The 22,207-nt window shown below is 40.3% G+C and overlaps 1 protein-coding gene across 2 annotated transcripts in view; it reads left to right on the plus strand.

The window, feature by feature from the left end:
* Nucleotides 1-22,207, plus strand: part of IFI30 (IFI30, lysosomal thiol reductase) — a 37,043-nt gene that overhangs the window by 8,977 nt on the left and 5,859 nt on the right. Inside the window, exons 2-7 of one of the 2 annotated variants that reach the window (XM_018558924.1) lie at nucleotides 1,778-1,972; nucleotides 2,799-2,873; nucleotides 4,499-4,594; nucleotides 12,539-12,691; nucleotides 15,703-15,771; nucleotides 17,737-17,907. In XM_018558924.1, coding sequence (XP_018414426.1) covers nucleotides 1,778-1,972; nucleotides 2,799-2,873; nucleotides 4,499-4,594; nucleotides 12,539-12,691; nucleotides 15,703-15,771; nucleotides 17,737-17,808 — 660 coding nt within the window. In that variant the 3' untranslated portion in view covers nucleotides 17,809-17,907. Of the gene's footprint in view, nucleotides 1-1,777; nucleotides 1,973-2,798; nucleotides 2,874-4,498; nucleotides 4,595-12,538; nucleotides 12,692-15,702; nucleotides 15,772-17,736; nucleotides 17,908-22,207 lie in introns of those variants that run through there. The other variant, XM_018558925.1, reaches the window with a different exon arrangement.

Here is a 22,207-nt window from a genome sequence, read left to right on the forward strand (position 1 = left end):
CAGCCCTGCTTCACTCTACTGGGAAGCGAGACGTGTCCCCTTACGTTAGTGTTCGTTGAGAGGAAAATTTTATTTGGAATTTTTATGAGGGGGGATAAATATAGTCCGTTTGCATTCAGTGGAACAATATATTTTAACTTCTGTTCCCTGTAGGAGTACAGTGGGAAATATGTCATTCGCTAACTGTTTGTAAATAACATATTTACTCTGGTTATAACACAAAAATCACTGCGCTAGGAGTGTGTGCCTAACTATCTATTTGGACCAGCCGCAACAATGTGTGTAAATAAGTGATTGTATAGCAGGTATGTTGCGCTCGGTCTAAATATTTACACTGGTGTTTAGTAGGAAATATGTTAGTGATAAACGTATTGATTATTATTATTATTGCACATTGTTGCATTGGTGTTCAATGAAAAATGTTATTCATAAACTGTTATTCAGTAACATATTTGCACATGCTTGCATTTGTGTTCAGTGGAAAATGTTTTTCAATAATGTAATTGCATTGGTGTCCAATAGCAAATATATTATTTAATAACGTTTGCATTGGAGTTTAGTGGGAATGCCTATGCTGCTTACCTGAAAGCCCAGATCAGCTCTACTCTTCTCACGCTGCTGTCTCTTATTATTCAAATCGGTGCTGAACTCTAAAGCAAGTTCTGGGCTGATACTACTCCGCAGCAGCAATACTGTTAAGGGCAGTTTTGGGCACCATAACTCTAACAGCACCATTTCAGCAGATTTTAATCCACTCCAGTAGTAGACAGTAGTTGAATCCTGTTAAAACATTTACAATAGTCTTTCTTTGTAAGTAAGAGAAAAGGTTTAAGAAAATAAACCTTTAAAAACAGTAGTGAAGCTGAACTTTGTATCTGTCAAAGTAAAATACATGTTATTTTATACAATTTTTATTTTTTATATTTGCATGGGCCTCTCTATACCATTCGTCCAGAGAGATTAGCTACAGTGCCATGGGCTGTAAGTTTCTTGACAATGTTGCGCACAGAGGACACACGAACATTAAGATCTCTGGACTTTGAGATTGTCCATGCTTTTCCACAAAAACTTTGAATGCAATTATTTTTTGCAATTTAGAGAAGGTGCCAATATTTTTGTCCAGTCCATTTTTTGGGTTCTGTGTGGAATGTGTCAGATTTGGCTTTTTTTTCTCCACTTTTTTGTGTCATGCCAATACTGACAAAAGAAATAAACATGAGGACCCATGGCCACAGCATAGGAGCTCACCATAGAGCCCCTAGAGCAGACGAACGTCCGTTCTTCGTCTGCTCTGTGTGATCACTGAGACCGTGGCGCTGTAATCCTCCCTGCGTCCTATGGTCCGGTGCGCCTTATATACATTTGTAATTGAAACAATTTTCTGCACGAAGTGGTGCATTATCTGATAGAAATGCAGGGGTGCCAATATTTTTGGCCATGACTCTACCTGCCTCTGAACATAGCTTGGCAACAGAGCATATTGTTAAAACTTTGCTCATCTTTCCATGAAACTCATTGTAGCTGATCTCTTGAATCCTGGCAGAGCGCAAAGTGAACAGAACTTAACTACAAATTATTACAATTAGGATGATGATAATAATTATATCAATAAAAATATGGTTTTAGACCTGTTCACCCATTTCTCATGATATGAAAAAACAACAGCATGCAAGTTACAATGCTGAAAGGTTGTATCAACGCTTTATTATTGGATTATATGAATATAGAAATTTTACTTTTTAAGTGAATTGAGTGATTTCATGTGTTTTATATTCAGGTGGAAGAGCAGTGCCTGGATTACTATAATAGTAAAGACCTCAAAAAGAACAATGACGAAAATGTGCAGGTGGATCTTTATTATGAGAGTCTTTGTGGGGGTTGCCGCAGGTTCCTTGCTCTTCAGCTGTACCCCACATTTCTAATGTTAAATGACATTGTGAACATTACACTGGTGCCTTATGGGAATGCACAGGTATGAGTCTACATTTACATTTTACAGACTGGCAAATTTAAATGTGGGAAGAATGAGTCAGACAGTGTGCCACAGAATCATATTGTATGTACCATAAATATACATGACCAAAATTGATTATTCTTAAGTGTAGTTGTTTATAAAGGTTTACTCCTAGCGCCAATAGTATCATTCTAATTTAACACCTTAAAATTCATATAAAGATATCTCTCCCCTGAAGTAACCACAAGATACATGAATTAAGCAAGAGCTTTACTCAACCATGCCCACTCAAGACTGAAATATCAGTTTTGTGTTGAATAATCTTGCCAAACTTCCCAACGCTGAACACTCACTGATAAGATAAGATGGCGGCATCATTTTGTCTTTATGGTTATCTTTTAATTACAAATGAACACATTTCCAAATAAGTACAGAAAGCACGTGAAGAATATGTTAATTATAAAGAGGAAGGATACACAGTGCAATCACATAGAGCACAAGGTACAACTACAATATAAATTACCATAAGTATGACTATCGATAGTGATGACAGATTCAGGAAAATATGCCATTTTTGATTATATTTGACTATTTGCATGGAGATCTGTAGAAAATATGGCAAAATCAGGTCAAACCAGTCAATTGCAGTTAATAAATATGATGCCCAGAAAATTAGACAAATCTACCTACTTATCAGGCATTTTAGGATGTTTGCATTTCAGGGTTTGCCAAGTATGGAAATCAATTCACTAATGCTCACTTATATATTTATTTCCAAATTCTAACCCTCTTGACTGACACTTTAAACATATAATTAGAGTGATGTGTTTCCTTTTTCTGTCAGGAAAGAAATGTTTCAGGAAAGTGGGAATTTGATTGCCAGCATGGACCTGAGGAATGTTATGGAAACACTATAGAGGTTTGTTGAATTACTACACAAAATACCGATATTTTATAGAAGACATCTGAAAGTATCTGGTGCAATTATTTCAGTTAGTGTACCTTTTTCATTTATGAAAGGTTGAATATCTAGAAAAAGAGTAGTCTAAATAAATATATGAACATTGTTACTTCATCACGTTACAACACTGCACTTCATCATGTGTTTTTTCCTATTACATCTGCTGATTTTGACAGATTTATCTAAGCATATAAGACAAGCATGGTTCCAATTAAATTAAAGCGACATTAAAGGATATCCCCCCCAATGCTAGTGTAAGGACTTACCGTATTTTTCACTCCAAAAGACGCACTCGCCCCCCCCCCCCCCCCCAAAAAAAGGGGGGAAAGGTGGGGAAAATGTGTGTGCGTCTTATGGAGCGAATCCTTATTGCCCGACGCCCGGGACATGCAGCTTCCGGCGCCAGACGAGTGGTTTTTTTTGTACATTTAGCCCTGCTCCTGACAAGCAGAGCTACGTTCTCCGTCTGCTCTGTGTGATCACTGAGACCTTGGCGCTGTAATCACAGCCCCACCTGTCTCAGCTGTGACTAACTACAGCTGTCACAAAAGCCTACCCTCCCTGCGTCTCTATGGTCCAGTGCGCCTTATAGAGCGCAAAATACGGTATCTCAAATCATGCCTCTTGATCCGATCATCTTCTTCTTTCCAGTAGTTATCAGCAGTCCCTCCAGGGCTGTTGCCGGTCTCTGTTCCAGCGCTGACTGCTGTGTCATTTGTGTCCCAGGGAGTCTGTGCGGGTGCACGCTGCCAGGCTGCCTGCATTGACTTTCCTTGTGTCTCTCTGTGTCTCCCGGCTGAAAATCTGTACTGCGCATGCACCCGCCCCATCATCCTTTGCGGCCGCCCGAGATTTTTCAGATCTTCGGATGGGAGTGCACGGTGGAGACACAGGTACGTTTTAACCTTTTTCGGAACTTTTTTTATTTTTAATGTTTTTGCATATATCTACTGCTTGCTAGCAGTAGATATATGCAAAAAAAACCTGAGGGTTTAATTATCCTTTAAAGAGCCAACATTTCTTTTTGCTATTTTTAGATAGTTGTCACTGGAACAGGTCTTTTCATTAGAATATTTCCCCTCACCTCTTCTGGGGACAATATTTTGGATTTGCCCTCACTTTTGTTTCTCAGTGACAATAGTTACCAATACAAAAATAGGGGTAAATCTCGCCAATGGAGACACAAACATCACTTAAAAAAAGTGGTCCCTACTCTATCTAAAACTAAAATCAATGGTTTTGCCAAGTGATACAATTTAAATGATATAACCTTGTCAAAAACCTAATTTATGACAAATCTGATTATGGTAAAAAAACACACATTAGCAATATCTATTTATCTAGTGCCATCTCCTGTGGCACTGTACAAAGTAACTGGTAATAAAACACGTAAAATATTCCAAATAGCAATAGTGCAACTGTGAAAAACAAAAGAAGGAACAGTTTTACCCCAATGAGTTTACAATCTAGGGAGATCATTTAAAATCTAGAGAAATATAATGAAAGTATAAAATGTTGTACTTAACTGAAATCATTGGCATATAGTGTAATAGTGTAATTTTATATTTTGTTTATATGTCTAGGCATGTCTTATGTACCTCCTGAAGGAGAACGCTGACTACTTTCCTATCATCGACTGTATGGAAATGTCCCCCAATGTTACCAGTGCATTACAGCCAGTAAGTCAGTAATGATTAAAGTGACCTAACTTATTCAGATAAATACATACTGTAGGTACTTTTTTAGACTACACCTAACTATTGTAAAAAGTTCTATAAATCTAGAATTTTCTTCATATACTGTAGGGTTATAAACATCCAAATTGCATATATTTAATATACTTTAATATATATATATATATTCATAGTTAACATAATTATACATATTTACATACTTACATAGTATTTGAGGTTGAATAAAGATACAGGTCCATCTAGTTCAACCTTTGTGTCTGTGTTGTGCGTGCATGTGTGTCTATGAGTCCCATTGTGGTCTAGTTTTGTACCAGTACCCCTATATGTTACGGTCTCGGAGGAAGGTATCTAATTGATTTTTGAATTATTCAATATTCTCTGCTGATACCAGTGATGTGGCAAAGAGTTCCAAAATGTAACCATTCTGACTGAAAAGAAGCCCCTTCGCCCTTTGTGGTTAAATCTTTTCTCCACTAATTTTAGGTGGTAGCCTCTAGTCTTTGTTAGGGGGTTTAGAGCAAAAAGTTTATTGCTGATGTTGCCATCCTCTCTAAACATTTTGTGCAGCAAAATCATGTCTCCTCTTGACCTCCTCACTTCCAGCGTGAACAAGTTTAAATTTAGCAACCATATCTCACAGCTTTGGTCCTTCAGCCCTTAATTAGTTTTGTTGCCCTTCTCTGGACTCTCTCCTGTTCAAGGACATCCTTTCTGCGGATTGGTGACCAAAATTGAACTGCAACTCAAGATGAGACCGAACCAGTAAACTATAAAGTGGCAAAATTATTTATTTGTCTCTACAGTACATTCACTTTTTAATGCATGACAGTACTCTGCTAGCTTTGTTTGCCACAGCCTGGCATTGCGTGCTGTTGTTCACTCTGTGGTCTACTATGACCCCCAAATCTTTTTCCATTTCTGACTTCCCTAGTGGAATATGCTTTAATGTGTATTCTGCTTGTCTATTTTTAACCCCAAAATGCATTACTTTACATTTTTCAACATTAAACCTCATCTGCCATATAGTTGCCCACTACCCTATTTTATCCAGGTCCTCCTGTAATGTTATAGTGTCTAATCCCGTGTCTATTACCCTCCCAATTTTAATATCATCTGCAAACACAGAAACATGGCTATTAACACTTTCCCCAATATCATTAATAAACAGGTTAAGCAGTATTGGGCTTAGCACAGAACCCTGAGGCACGCCACTTTCGACCTTAGACCAATTTGAAAAAGAGCCACTTTTTGGACACATTCCTGTAGCCAGTTCTCTATCCATGTACACACCGTTTAAGCTTGTGTATTAAGATTTAAGCTTGTGTATTAAGCGTTTATGTGGTACCGTGTCAAATGCTTTGGAAAAATCCAGGTACACCACATTCACTGGCCTTCCTCTATCCAGATCTCTACTCAGCTCTTCGTTAAATGTTAGTAGGTTGGCCTAAAAAGAACGGTCTTTCATAAATCCATGCTGATTATCATTTATTATACTATTGTCGCAAACAAAATCCACTAAATATTACCTTATCATTCCCTCAAACAGTTTGCATACTATTGATGTTAGACTGACTGGTCGGCATCTTGGCATCTTGAACCTTTTTTCAATATTGGTACTACCGTAGCTTTACCGCAATCACTTGGTACCCTTCCATTCAGTATGGAGTCCTTGAAAATGAGGAATAATAGTCTCACTATAACCTGGCTGAGCTCTTTAAGTACCCAATGGTACATGTTATCTGGTCCTAACGATTAATTTGCATTACGTTTTTCAAATCTTTGTTTAACCCCAGCTACCTACAACCACTGTGGTATCTTATGCAATACCACTTCTCGTCAGTGTTCATTGTTAGAAATAATTTGTCCCATTTAGTGTCATACACTTATCAAAGTTTACCTTTTTGAAATGTAGGGGTCTATTCACTCAGCTACCGTAGGCAGCTGAGTGAATGACCGACCTAAAGCGAAGTGAGCCGAACGCAGTTCTGCTATTCAAGGTCCCTCTGTGGAACCGAGCAGAACAGAAAAATAGTTTAAAAAGTAGAAAAAAATAAATTAGAAAACGATTGTGCGGAGCTTGCAATGACAGCTAGCTCCGCCCAACTGTTTTCTATTGGCCAGCGGTTCTGCTGCCGTCAAAAGAAAATAACTCTCCCGGGCCGCTCCGGGAGTCTCCCGCTCCAGGCCGCCAAGGAGAGAAACACTGCTTTTTCTTCTTTTTTCTTTATTCTGGCACGGAGCTGTGTCAGAATAGGAAAAAATAAATAAAACATTTTGGCCATAGGAATGCATTGCCAGATTCCTATTGGCTATTGCAAATTGAAATAGCCAATAGGAATCTAGCAATGCATTCCTATGGCCAAAAATTATTCTATATTTTTTTCTATTCTGACACGGCTCCGTGTCAGAATTAAGAAAAAAAAAGATAAAGCAGTGTTTCTCTCCTTGGCAGCCGGGAGAGTTTGCTGTCTTGAGATCGATGTCCCTGGTTAGCTGGTAACCAGGGACTCTGATCTCTCTGCAAGTGGCCGGAGCCAGCCGTAACATCACGGCTGGCTCCGCCCAGCTGTCAGAAGCAGGCTGTCCGCCGGCCAACGGCCGGCCAGCTTCGGCTTGCAGCGCGGCTCAGCCGAGCTGAGGCATATGCGTTCGGCTCGACTGAGCCGCTCGGCCAAGTTCGGGAGCTGTACGGTCTATAGTGAATAGCCCGTACAGCAGCCCTTCGGTTCTACTGAACCGAAGGGGTCCTGGGGCCGAAGCTAGCCGAAGGATCGGCCGAAGCTATGGCTAGATCCTTCGGCTGCTTCGTGAATAGACCCATTAGTGTTCTTGTCAACTGAACACACTTCTCTTTTCTGTACCCAACATTAAACTAATAACCCTGTGATCACTATTACCCAATGTATCCCTAATTGCTATATGTCCAACCAGGTCCACATTATTTGAAATGAATAAATGTAGTATAGCATTCTTCCTGGTTGGGACATCAACCATCTGATCCATGAAATTGTCCCGCAACAGATTTGGGAAACGGCCAGCCTTTATAGAATGAGCAGTTCCATTTGACCAATCAATGTCTGGATAATTAAAGTCACCCATTCTAACAACATTTCCCTGATTCCCAGCTATTTTTATTTGGGAATGTAGGTGAACCTCCTCCTTTTCCCTTATGTTTGGGGGTTTAAAGCACACACCCACAATTAATTTACAACTAGCTTATCTAATTCTAGCCACAAAGACTCAACACCATCGCAACTCTCTGTCGTGAGGTCATCTCATATGTTCACAGTTAGATTGTTTTTCACAATCATGCATACCCCTCCCACACTTCTACCAACCCTCTCCTTCCTGAACAGGTTGTACCCTTGTACATTAGTTGCCCAGTCATGTGAGCTGTCTAGCCAAGTTTATGTTATACCCACTATATCGAAGTCTTCTTTGAGTAGCATAAGTTCAAGCTCCTCTAATTTGTTTGCTAGGCTACTAGCATTCGTGTACATACATTTTCGTTTAGTGCTAGTGGTTTGAGTTTTATTATTGCTCATTCCTGATACCCAACTAATTTCTTTATCTGACCTCGATACGGTTGATATATTACTGATTAGATTGACTGGAGTGTGCCCTCTATATTAACTGCAGCCACTTGTTCAGTTCTCTCAACTCCCTCTGCCTCTCTGGAGTGGCTCTTGGCACCAGAAGTATTTCAGAAAATACTACTGAGGAGGTCCTTTTCTTTAACCTAGCACCTAAGTCTTTGAACTCGTTTTTTAGAACATTCGATCTGCCTCCAATTTTGTCATTGGTGCTAATGTGTATCATGATAGCTGGGTCATGCCCAGCCCCATCCAATAAACTATCCATCCGTTCCGCAATGTGTAGAACACGAACCCCTGGTAAACAACAGACTGTTCGACACTCACGGTCCCAGTGACAGATTACCCTGTCTGTCCTTCTGATAATAGAGTCCCCCACCACCAATATCTGTCTCTCATGTCCTATCCATCCTGCCACCCCTGAACTACTATGCCCAACATCCTGCAACCTGGCATATTTATTGGGGTGTGTCAATTCAGGACTAGCCTCTCTTGCGCTCTTCCCTTTACCCCACCTTCTAACGGTAACCCAGCTACACATCTCAGGGTCCTGCTCTTCATACCGCCCTCCACCAGAACCTGATGAGTCAGATCCAAACTTTTTTCCATGTTGTTTATGCTCTGCAGTGTTGCCAGTTGATTGTTTAGATCAAGAATCTGTGACTCCAAACAAACTAGCTCACATCTGGTGCAACAGTACTCGCCCTCAAACGCATGTTCAAGAAGCGCATACATTGAGCAAGATGTGCACTGGGTTGCATTACCACTCATGGAAGATATTTTTTAAAATGTTAATTTAGGCCCAGATATAACTCAAAATGACCGTAGTATTACACCAAGTATCCAACAATAATCAAAGTTTTCAAAGCATACGTCTACAGTGCCTGATGATTAGGTGCCCCACAGTAATAATTCCCCAGGAGATTAATACTACCAATTCCCAGCAGTTAATAGTAACACAGTTATTACCACAGAAGTTCCCCAGCAGACTAATACTACCAATGCACAGCAATTATTAGTAACACAGTAATTCCTCTGCAGATTAATACTACCAGTGCGCAGCTTCTCATACGATAATCGCAAAGTGTATGGAAGGCGTGCGACCGTTTCTACTGTACGGTCGCACGTCTTCCGTCGAACAAGCATGATTCTCGGCGGGTTAGTGGCCTGCTTGTTCGACAACTGCCGAACGGCTGGTGTGCGCACGCACACACTGCCCGTTTGCAGTCATCGGAAGCCGCCCCTCATTGCAGCCATCGGAAAAGCCCGCCCCTCATCGGGACGGGCTTGCGATGATTGCAAGTACGATCTGCCTGTCCAAGATGGGCAGATCGTACGTTTTTTAAATTACTTTACAACCCTCGCAAAACAAAAGTCTTGCGAGGGTTGTAAAGTGTATGGCCACCTTTAGAGACTGATCCTGACAGCATGTCAGATTCAGATCTCACTAAAGGTCTTTGATCGTGCCTAGATGATCAGAAGTGATACATTTCAGGCAAAGAGATACATTGTATCTCTTGTATCTCTGTGCCTGAACTGTATCATAAACATCCACTATCCTTTCAAAACAAATAGCAGAGGGGTGAGTCACTGCTACCTCTCTGCTATTTTCAGCTGTCAAATATGGGATTGCTATTTAGCGCTCCTATATTTGCATGTAACGGCTTCATTCTTTCATTAATGAAAGAAAGAAGCTTTTACAAAAGCTTAACTATTTTATTAATGAAGGCCTTAATACTGAGGCATTCATCATTGACTGGTAACCGCTGCGAACCAGCGGTTACCGGCATTACAGAGCCTTAAATAACTCGTCACATACAGGGTACGTGGCCAGTCATATAGGCACTTTGTGACGGGACGTACAGTGTACCCTCTCAGTCTCCTCTTTTTAAGAGTGCACAACGCTTGCAGTCTTTCCTCATAGTTTAGGTCCCCTAACCGCTTTATTAGCTTTGTCGCCCTTCTCTGGACTCTCTCCAGCTCAAGGACATCCCTTCTGTTGATCTGTGACTAAAACTGGATCGCATACTCAAGATGTGGCCGGACCAGTGTTTTGTACAGGGGCAGAATTAAGCTTGCCATACACCTATATATTTTCCTCTAGATTTTTTTCTATCAGCCTATGGCCCGTTGGCTCTCAAAACACCTGAACAATGCCTGCATCCAATCAGATTGTTCAGGTATTTTGACTAGCAAAATACTGAAGCTTGGCCCGGCGGGAGATTCCTCCATCCACACAGTCACAGTTTAGCGTAGATGCCGGAATCTATTGTACTTTTTCCATCTGACCATAAGCTGAAAGAAAAAAATCTATAGGTGTATTGCCAGCTATATGGATTTGTCTTTACGGTACAGTTCCTTTTTGTACATCATAGTACACTGCTCGCCTTATTTGCTGCTTCCTGGCTTTGCATACTGTGGCTAAGGCGACAGTCCACGAGGACTCCCAAATCTTTTTCTACCTCTGATGCCCCCAGTGGAATGCCCTAATGGCATCAGTAGCTCGCGCTCATATTTTTAACTCCAAAATGCAAAACCTTACACTTCTCAATATTAAACCTCATCTGCCATGTAGATGCCTTCCTCCCTATTTTATCAAAATCTACCTGTAATATTTCTATGTCTTCTGTCGAATTTATTACCCTACAAATTGTGGTATCGTCAGTAAAAATGGAAATATTGCTATTAATAGCAGTCCCAATATCATTGATAAACAGGTTGAACAACAATGGCCCCAAGATAGAACCTTATAGCATGCCACTGTCAAACGAGGACCACTTGGAAAATGAGCCATTTATTGATACTCCCTGGACACATTCACCTAGCCAGTTCTCTATCCAAGTACACACCATGTCATCAATGCACAAAGATTGAAGCTTGTAAATTAAACATTTATGAGATACCGTATCAAATGCTTTTGCAAAATCAAGGTACACTACATCCACTGGCTTTACTCTGTCTAGGTTGCCACTCAACTCTTCATAGAACGCTAATAGGGTGGTTTGACATGAACGGTCTTTCCTGAAGCCATGTTGGTTGTCACTTATGATATCATGCCCATCAGCATATTCATGAATATGGTCCTTTATCATAACCTCAAATAACTTGCATACTGTCAATGTTAGGCTGACTGGTTTATATTTCCCAGGTATGCATCTCAATCCTTTTTGAAATATTGGTACAACAGTTGCTTTACGCCACTCAGCTGGTACCTCCTCAGTCAGTATGGAGTCCTTAAAGATTAGGAACAATGGCCTCGCTATTATCATACTTAGCTCTTTGAGTACCTGTGGGTGCAAGTTATTTGGGATTTAATCACATTTAGTTTTTCTAGTCTGCTGTATTTTCTAGTGGTATTTTCCTCCCAGTGCTACCCAGATTCCTGTTCTGTTAATTAAACCCATCGCTTTCCCTAGTAAATACTGTGGAGAAGAATGCATTTAACATTAATGAGATTAATTCCGTAACAAAGACTAGAGGACACCACCTAAAACTGGTAGAAAAAAAATTAGAACACAAGGGGCGAAGGGGGTTCTTCTCAGTTCGCGCGGTTAGGGTCTGGAACTCACTGCCTCAAGCGGTAATTTCCGCAATTAATCTGGAATCATTCAAGAGCCTTTTGGACGACTTCCTTAGAGACCGAAATGTACAAGGGTACAGGTACTCTTAAGAATGAGAACACTCATGGACCTATACACACACACACACACACACTCAATATTAAACCTCAGGTTGGACTTGATGGACTAATGTCTTTATTCAACCTCAAATACTATGTAACTATGTAACTTTGCCCATCTCCCTGTCATTTGTAATCAAGCTCCCATTCTCATCCTTTATGGGACTCACCTGTTCCTTTCTTACCTTTTTTATTATTATTATTTTTTATTCATTTTATTTTTTTTTCAGTATGGCATGAACAAAATGTGGAGAATTAAAAAGAAGTGCCTTTTTATTTATTTTGCAATAACTTTGTCATGCTTTGTACCAGAAACATCATTTTAATTTTAGTATGACAAAATCTAGAATAAAATGTATTTTATCTACCATAACACAATTTTAAAACTAACATTAGTAAAAATAGAAAACTTATTTTTCCTTACATGTCTATAGATTACATAGAAAATAAAATAATTTTTGCAAGACAATATTACCAATTTAAAGCTTAGTTTGACCACCCAAAAGTAATGTACGTATTGCTTTGCTATCATAGTTATCACCAAATAAGCAGGCCCCTAGCAAAATGGAGAAATTTACATAAGGGGTGCGGAAACTGAAGTGGTCAATTAATTTGAACTTCTTTTAATTTGAACTTCTTTTATTCATTCCTCTGCAGTGCCTTGAGGCCTTGAAGCCAGAACTGCCAGTCAAAACAGTACTGGACTGTGTGAATGGGGACCTTGGAAACAAACTTATGCACGCTAATGCTCAGCGAACCCAGGCTCTTAACCCGCCACACCAGTATGTGCCATGGATAGTTATCAATGGAGTGAGTACATGCTACATAACTAACCTATCTTGCCATCTTGCATGTACAGTATGTGTTTGTATGAGAAAAAGCTGGATAGATTTGTGGTGCACATTTTGTTTGGGCTTAAAAAGAAACAAAAGAAAGGTGAGAGAAAAGGGCTACATAGTGTCATTTTCTCTTTTCACAAGGATAGTAGTGTGCACAGAAAATATCTCCATGTATAGAGATCTTTTGTTCTATATTTAGGTGCTACTTAAATAGAAATGATGGAGAAAAACAGGTAATTAGATGCCATTATGTCTTACTATTCTTAAAGATAAAAACCGGGCAAAAGTTTTCTTAACCCTTGCAGTGGGATTACCCACTCTAGACCCATGGTCTAGATGCAAAAATAACAAAAAGTTATACTTACCAGATCATCTGACCCAGCTGGCTGTTACTGTGCTTCCTGCAGCCTGTCTTCTCCACCACTGCAGCTATGGTATGTCCCTCGGTGTCCTCACAGTGATTACTCAAGGATCCTTAGACCAGTGGAGCAGAGGGGGAGAGAGGCTGTAAGGACGAGCCTAACAGCCAGCTGGCTGCAAGAATTGGATGAGTATAACTTTTTTATTTTTGCACCTAGACAAAAACAAGCACTGAACCCTTGCAGTGCGGGGGGTAACCCCACTGCAAGGGTTAGGAAAAGTTTCCATTTGAAGTCTTTCATAGCATTTTCGGATTTCTCAATCTGTCTCTTGACCATTCCAGATAATTTTTTCAAGAGAAACTACTGTCACAAAATGAGAAAAAAAGTTATATATCCTAATACTGTTTCTTAATTTTAGTAAATACCCCTTCAGGTATCAAAAGAATGACTTCCTTTCTTTACTATCAAAAATCCTTTTGCTTCTCTGAGAACTCTCACCTCTTGTGTTTAACAACTTTTGCATCCCTTTTCTAGGAGTGAGGTGCCTGGACTCATTGTTATGGGGCAAAAAAACTAATAGGGGGTCATATTGTTAATGGAACCTCAAACTAAGGGCCCCCTATCATACTAGAAATGACTGTGTTGTGGAGATTGGATAGTGAGGCTCATCAGCAAAGGAAACAGGAAGAAGGCTTTGGAATGAAGGCTTTGGAATCCTTTTGGGCATGTGCTCTAGGACTTCTGTTACTAACCCTGGCACTGGGGCTACCTCATTTGTGTCTAGGTTAACAAAAAACCTCAAAGCTCTGAGCCAGCTTCTTCTTAGATGGGTACCTGGAATGGCTCTCCACTCCTCTGTAGCTGCCTATGGTCCAGTAAATCATCACATGTGCATAGCTGTGAGGATACTGAGGAACATTCCAATGTGCTGCGGAAGAGGGGTCAGGCTGGAGAGAGTGACATGACAGTGACATGACACGACAGTGGCCCGGCTTAGAGCTTTTGGTGAGTATATCTTTGTTATTATTTTAGCACCTAGACACAAACGACCACTGAAGCGTTGCAGTGCAGGGGTTGCCCCACTGCAAGGGTTAAAAAAACATTCCTGGCATTCTTCTTTAAATGCTCCATCTGGGAGTGCAAAACCTTATGCTGTTGGCATATGTCAAACTATGCAAGATATAAATCTGGATAAAAGGTGCCAATCAAAGAGTTTGGGAGAAACTTGAGAGAGCAGGCATTAGAGCGGACCTTAGACCAATAGATTAAGTTCCCCTCATTTGCTTCCTCCCCCCTCCCTATTACATAATTGCATAGTAAAGCAAATTCATTATTTTTGGTGGTGCGCACACCTACTCTCTCATTCCTAGGTGAGGACAAATGCGCAATTCCTACATGCACAAACGCCCATCAACAGGGGGTCAGCTGTCAACATCAGGAAGTCAAAGCTGCTATCTGAATCCAAGATGGCGGCACTGTAGAAAATAAATGCTGCAAAGAATTAAAGTGTGAGGAAGACAGCGCTGGACTCTATGGGGTTGATTTACTACAGTCAAATAGGATACTGTTTTTTTTTTCTTTGCACATTATTGGGTATTCTTTGCAAAGTGAAATTTCAGCACATTTACCAAGTGAAGTGCAAATTCCCTTGCAGAGTGAACAGCCTATTTGCCTTTAGTAAATCAATCCCAATGGACTGGTAAGTGTTTTTTAATACCCTACAGCAACATTACTTGTAGCGGGATAGCCAAGTGGAAGGCCTGTTTAAGTGGACCTCAAGCACTCAGTGGTAAGGATATGTTGGTGACACCTGCCAGTGGGATAGTTTAGTCCCAGATGATGGGTTGCAGGAAGTATAAAGGAACATACCCCTGATTGTGATTGGCAATGCAGAGATATGTGGAGATATTGGAACAATGATGCAAGCAGGAGTCAGTGCTACCTATCCTTTGAAAGGAGCATCAGACACAGAAGGTTGCGACTCAAGGCCCAGATAACATTGCACTGATCAAATAGGTTAGCAATCCCTGAGTGTCTGGAATCATTAAAGTTTTATTACATTACTAAAATGTAATGACATATCAATATGGATTCACATATTAATTAAAACCACATCTGTAACAATATAATTACTGAAGAGAAAAAATAAATACCGTTTTATTACTGTTTTAGTGTTACTTTCAAGAAAGTTTCTATATTTTATATTTTTCTGGCATCATTATAATATTATGTTGACAAATATCAGTTTTTGGCTCGATAGTTACATTGTATTGCATGTTATTGCAATTTGGGCTACTAAAGATGTAATTGGACATCAGTCTTAGGCCCATCAACATAAGTTGTTTCCCATGTGGTAGGCAAATGATTATTTATGGGTACACTGCATACAATTCAGATTCCCCTTTCCTAACGATCACAAAGTATCAGTTGATTGAAGTGAACTTTATTGGCTGATTTTTATTATTTACCTTTACCCCTAAGGTAAAAACTATTTCAGAGGTGTGAGCACAGCGCATTAACGTGCAGTTTTCCAGTTTAAGAACTTATATGATGTCAATGTCATTCTAAAGTGTGTATTGTCATGTACAATGGAACCTTTATATTATCTGGTTTTTTTTAGAAACATACCGAGGATCTGCAGACTCGAGCTCAGAATTCATTATTTAATCTTGTCTGTGAACTTTACAAAGTAAGTACTGTACATTTGACATAGTGGGGCTATGTTGCCAATGTGTTGGTGACAACACTTTACAATCTACTTGTATTGTTTTGCACATTGTTTTCAAGGACAGGTAAATGCACTGTTTTAGCCTGTTTGCCAATCTTTTAGCAGCCAATTGCTGTTTCATATAAGAAACTGTGAATTTTAAATCTCTTTTATAGAAGGGCACAAGTTTTATTATTGTCCTTGCAGTTATACTCACCTAATCCTCAGAGCTTTTAGACCATTCCCTGGAGCGTCTCTCCCCCTCTGCTGCAGCGGTCTAAGGTCCTGTGAATTAACACATCCAATACAGTGTATTGGAAGTTGGGAAGCTGAGAGACAAGCCATTGCTGCAACAAAGTAAGAGAGAGGCTGGAGAGAGCGCTTCTGGGTCTGAGGATCGGGTGAGTATAACCCTAGCCAAAAACAAGAAGTTAACCCTTGTTATTGGGTAGCCCCAATCCAGGGGTTAATAAAATGTGTCCCTTCTTTAAAGTAAACAGTAGAGAGGAATCATGGCACACTCACAAGTCAGCATGTAAAAAAACTTGTTTCACCGCTAAGGTTAATAACAGAGGTTTGGATACACGTCTTCTGCAGAAAATGTGAAAGCCGCACAGCCAAGGCACCTCTTATAGTGCGGTCCTAACTCTAAACTATGAGAGTCTCCATCTTGGAGCACATGGGGGCAGAAGATTTCAAATTGGGTGCAGGTTTGTCAGGAGGAAGCCCAACCTCCAATTGTTGAGTGCGTTTGTCATTTGTTTTGCTTGACCTTCTTTAAAGTATAGTTCAGTCATTTGAACAGGACAGATTAAGAGAAGAGGAAGATGAATACATTTTCATCTTTTTTTTTTTCTTTTATTGTTCGTCCTTTACATCTTTAAAAGTGCCCGTTCATTAGTCAGATGACTCTTCCACTTACTTCCTTCCCTACATCTTTAGGGAATTACATTGTCACAACAATAATGCATTTCTAAGCTTTCCTTAAAAAAAAAATTTTAAATAGGAAAGATGTCTGGTATTAATAAGACATAAGAAGTTCTATGTTATTACCAAATATGTATTGGTTTAATATTTTTGATATTTTGATGCCCTTTATCAGAAGGAGAGATGATAATTTTTTTTCTAGTTTTCTTTTTTTGTTCAGTGAGAGGAGGTATCGACTGTAGTGAACCCAGTAGGGTAAGCAAGAAGTGTTTTATTTGTAAGAGTTGAAAAAGATCTCTGGATGTCAATTTATGTTTGACTTGGAGAGTAGGAAACGGTAGGATGCCCTTATCTGAGCAAAAGAATTTGACCAAGTGTAGAGAACTAGAGTGCCAGTGCCTGAAAGTGATAGGATTAAGGTAACCTGGTAAAAAATAGCGGATTATTTAGGATGGATATCAAGGGAAACCCAACCTAAAGGGCGTTTCAGACCATCCCAGATCCTCAGAGTATTTCTAGTAATGAGACTAGTCACTACCCTCCGAAGTTTAGGCAGCCATGGGAGGTTGATAAGCGATATTGGAGCACATAAAAAAAGCCTAGAGAGATGATTCTTTTATCTGGTTGCATTACACATACATCTTTGTTTTTGGCATAGTATACCTTTGAGAAGGAGATACTGCTTGCTTTTTGCTTTCTGTCATCTTACAGACTCATATAAATAAGGTCCAAGTAGCATCCCTGGTGTACACAGTTGGATTGATCCTTGTAACACAATACATACGGGAATACAGCAAAGTATACACGTTATGTTGTGTTGCCATAAAAAATTAATGAGTGTGGAAGAGTCAGTGCTCCTGACGTAGTCCTCATCTTCCAGAATGGTATCCAGCATGACCCCTAATCATAAAGCATGTTATGCTACATGCCCCTTGTACATGACATGTGTGTGCAAACAGAAACTGTGACCAAAAGTGCCAACTGAGAAATAAACTAATTTTCAATATTCTTTTTAAACAGGGAACAAAACCAGCTGCTTGTACGGGAAAAGATGTGACACCTTTGAAAAGGGATTCTTTATGCTTAAACTAAACTATTGTGAAGAAAAAGTTTCAAGATGTTAAATAAGTGAATGATAATAAATCTCTGTTAACGTGATTTTTCTGATATTAAAATGTAATTTTTAAACAATCAAATTTGGTTCCAATGGCTTGATTCAATAAAAAGTATGATGACCAACTAAGTTACACGTGGGTAAATCTTTTACCCAAAGTATAAAGTAACATTATTTTATAGAGGTGTTGCTACTTTTTGTTTGGACCTGTAATAAGAAAAATAGTTGCCATTGATCACCAATGAAAATGCAAAATACCTGGCTGTTATATTGAGTAACTGGCTTTATCATCACTTCCAAGTAAGAAAAAAGTATTTATGTACACAAATGAGGCAGCTAGCATTTTCTGCAGGAAAGTCAGCAACGGTGTCCTTGATGTTTCTCTTGCAGCAAACAGCTACATTTACAGTATATACAGTATTTATATAGATTCACAGACACACTGGGGTTGATTTACTAAAGGCAAATAGGATGTTCACTTTGCAAGGGAGTTTTCGCTTAGCTTAGTGAATGTGGTGAAAAATTAAAGTGAGTATTTTTGCTTGTGCATGATTGGATGAAGGATGGTAGCAACCTGTTTGCCTTCTATAAGTTAACCCCACTCTGTTTTGCACACTCCTATAGCAGATTTAGGGGAAACTTTACCTAGGGGGTCTGTTTAAAATTATTTTTGCATACCTTATTTGTCCCGCAAAACTGCATATACTGTACATTTGTTCTGTGCAAGTTAACCAGTTGTAAGAATGGGCAAAAACAAATGTTCTTATTGTATTTTCTCTTGTGGTTGAATGTTCCTCAATAGGTCCATGTATACAGAACAGAGTAAAAAATTCACAATATGGCCACTAAATTGGGTGAAGGATCTAGTGGCCATAATGCAGTATTTTACCCATTCACTTCGATTTGCATTTGTTTTTGCCCCATTCTCACAACAGCTAGTTTAAGTGTGTCTAAAACCCAAAACAAAAATGTAAGAAGTTTAACAATCCTTACATGTGGTGACTGCATTTGTTTTTCCCCTGTTTATTTTCACTTGGTGATCCAGCCAGTAACACGCACCCTATCTTAGGTTGCTTCACTCTATGGAGAAGCAACAGAGCCACACTTGGACAGCAGCATTTTCAGCTCCAGATAAAACAAATTTAGACAGTTACTTCAAAAGTTTTTTTTCCTTTTGGAATAAAGGTTTTGCCTAAATGAATAAATGCTGAACATTGCAAGCACCTCTGCCAGTGTTAAATGGTTTGTTTCAACCCTTTATCTGTCTGTTAAAGGACATTGAAAAATAACATCCTGGCTGGATTACCAGGGAAAAATAAAGGGGAAAAAAGCCAAAAACAAGAAAACTAATGCAACCATTACAATTAAGGATTGGAAAACTGCATTATAATAAATTTTTGTTTTGGGGTTTGGATACTCTTTAGCTTGCACAAAACAAGTGTACATGCAGCTTCACTCACAAATAAGTTATGCAAATGTTGTATAAATTGACCCTATTATTATTATTATTATACAGGATTTATATAGTGCCAACAGTTTGTGCAGACCTTTAAAAAATAGGGGGAGACAGTACAGTTACAATACAATTTCAGTACAATTAGGGTTAGGAGGGCCCTTGCTCGTGAGAGCTTACAATCTAGTAGGAGGAGCAAGTGACACAAAAGGTAATAATTGTGTGGGATGGTTTAATGGAAGAAGTGAAAGGACGGTTATGTTGAGGTTGAGTAGGCTTCCCTGAAGAGATGGGTTTTCAAGGATCACTTAAGGTGGACAGATAGGAAATAAGTGGACATATTGGGGTAGGGAGTGCCAGAGAATAGGACACACTCTAGAGAAGTCACCGAGGTGAGCATGCGAGGAGGGGACAAGAGAGCTGGAGAGCAGACGGTCTTGAGAGGAGTGGAGAAGACAGTTTGGGTGACATTTTGAGATGATGTGGGTGATGTAGCTGATGGCAGAGTTGTAGATGGCTTTGTATATGTTGTTGTTAATATTTTGAATTTTATTTGTTGGGCAAGTGGGAGCCAGTGGAGAGATTGGCAGAGAGGGGCGGCAGACACTGAACGGTTTGTAAGGTGGATGAGTCTGGCAGCAGCATTCATGACAGACTGAAGGGGGGATAGCCTGTTTAGTGGCAGGCCAACAAGGAGGGAGTTACAGTAGTCATGGTGAGAGATTACAAGGGAGTGAATTAGAAGCTTTGTGGTGTTGTTTGTTAAAAAGGGGCAAATTTCTGTAATGTTACAGAGATTGATTCGGCAATATTTAGATAGTGATTGGATGTGGGGCTGAAAGGAGAGCACAGAATCAAGGATTACTCGGAGCACGCTGGCTTGGGGGGAGGGTTTGATCGTAGTGCTGTTGATTGTGATGGAGAAGTCTGGTGAGGGAACACGGAGAGGAGGATAAGCTCAGTTTTGGATAGATTGAGTTTGAGGTAGTGGTGTGACATCCATATTGATATGTGAATGAGTAGATTAGTACAGTATGAAGAGACAAAGGGGGTGGTTACTGACAGAATACGGAGCGACACCAGAGACACAGCAAGAGTACAGACCAGAATGACTGCATGTTTGCTGGGGGTGTGATAGAGGCGCAGAGTATGAGAACACTGTGAACATCTATAGCAATAGTAAAAGTCACAAGTGACACAGGGGCTTAGAATGCACTCACTAAAGCGACATGAGACAGCACTGAGATTCTGCATGCAGTAGCAAACAAGGAAGGGTTGTGATTCAACACAGAGGTACGGGATCACTGGTTCACAGAGGAGAGTATTTTACAACCCTGCTGATTAAGTCAGCAGATGATGCACAGGGAGAACTGTCTGAACAGAGCGTGTAGAGACTTACAGGTACTCACAGGCGGCTCAGTTCAACTCACAGCTCACTCATGAATTGCAGCTCTCTTGCAGTAAACACAGGAGTGCACTAGGAGCACAGAGGAGTCCAAAGAAAACACTGGAATCAATAGTTCAGGTATAACAGCAGTGCACAGGGATTCTCAGAAAGCAGGATGTAAGCGTCAAACACAGGTGCATCTAGTGCAGTGCAAAGCAAAGAGTCCAGGAAAGGTACAACGATGTCACTACTGATCAACACAGGATCACACTGGGAATGCAGGGGAGTCCAGAGATGACACAAAGAAAGCTCCTGTGATATACAGAGGAACATACGAAAGTGCAGAGGAGTCCAGAGTAGACACGAGAAGTCTCTTTTGATAAACAAAAGGTTTACATTGGGAATGCAGGGGAGTCCAGTGAAGAAACAGGCAATCTCTTGTGATACATGGAGAAGCACAAGAGGGGTCCAGGAAAGATATGGTAAGTCTCTTGTGATAAACGCAGGTTCACACTGGGAATGCAAGCAAGTTCAATGATGGAGGCACTAGTGGTAAATACAGGAAGGCCACGGGAGCGTGGAAGAGTCCGGGGAAGGGATAAGGGAGTCACTTGTGGTAAACGCAAGGAACACAAGGGTGTCTTGGGATGCACAAAGCAAACTAAGAAGCACTGGGGGTTCTCGGAATGCACAAAGCAACTTCAGGAAGCACAGGGGGTCCACGGGATGCACAAAGTCAACTAGGAAGCACTGGAGGTACACGGAATGCACAAAGCAAACACAGGGGGTTCGGCAGGTACAACTGACACATTGTCCGAATCCCAAGCAACAGGTGTGCTATCTCTTTAAGGGAGAGGCTGAGAAAGGATTGGCTGCAGGCCGGAGACCTGCACTTGGCTGGGAACCAAGCACCTCGGACACAGGGAAAAACCCAGCACCGTGGCACAGGTAAGAGTGACAGATAAGGGTACATTTAAGTTCTTCATCTCCCTTAAAGTGACACTAAACTCAGGAGTTAAATCTTAAAATTGCATTCAAGTAGCCTAACTATTCACACAAATGTATCTTATTTATGTATAACTCGGCTGTAGATCCTCAAATCATCTCAGAATTGGTCCTGACACTGTCCTTCCTTCTGGACGGTGGCTACTTTTGTTCCCCATGGTCCCTGTGTGTGTTCTAAAGTAGCCACCGCTCCAAGCTCGTTCCCATGATGGACTGCAATCTCACATTTATTTTATTAATTTGTATTAAGATTGTGGTCCATCACAGGAGTGAGCTGGGAGTCGGCGGCCGTTGTTCATTGTGATTGACGAGGATCTACATCGCTGGACAACTTGAGATGGATTGCATTGATGGACACTTTTTGGTTTTTTTTTAGGGGGGTGGGAGGGGTTTGGGAGTTAAAGGAATGAGAAGCTGCTGGTGGCGGAGGGGTTTTAATGGAATGAGAAGCTGCTGGTGGTGGAGGGTTAAAGGAATGAGAAGCTGCTGGTGATGGAGGGGTTAAGGGAATGAAAAGCTGCTGGTGGTGGAG

This window comes from Nanorana parkeri, unplaced genomic scaffold, assembly GCF_000935625.1.
Source record: "Nanorana parkeri isolate BGI_ZX_2015 unplaced genomic scaffold, ASM93562v1 scaffold369, whole genome shotgun sequence".
Classification (NCBI taxonomy): domain Eukaryota; kingdom Metazoa; phylum Chordata; class Amphibia; order Anura; family Dicroglossidae; genus Nanorana; species Nanorana parkeri.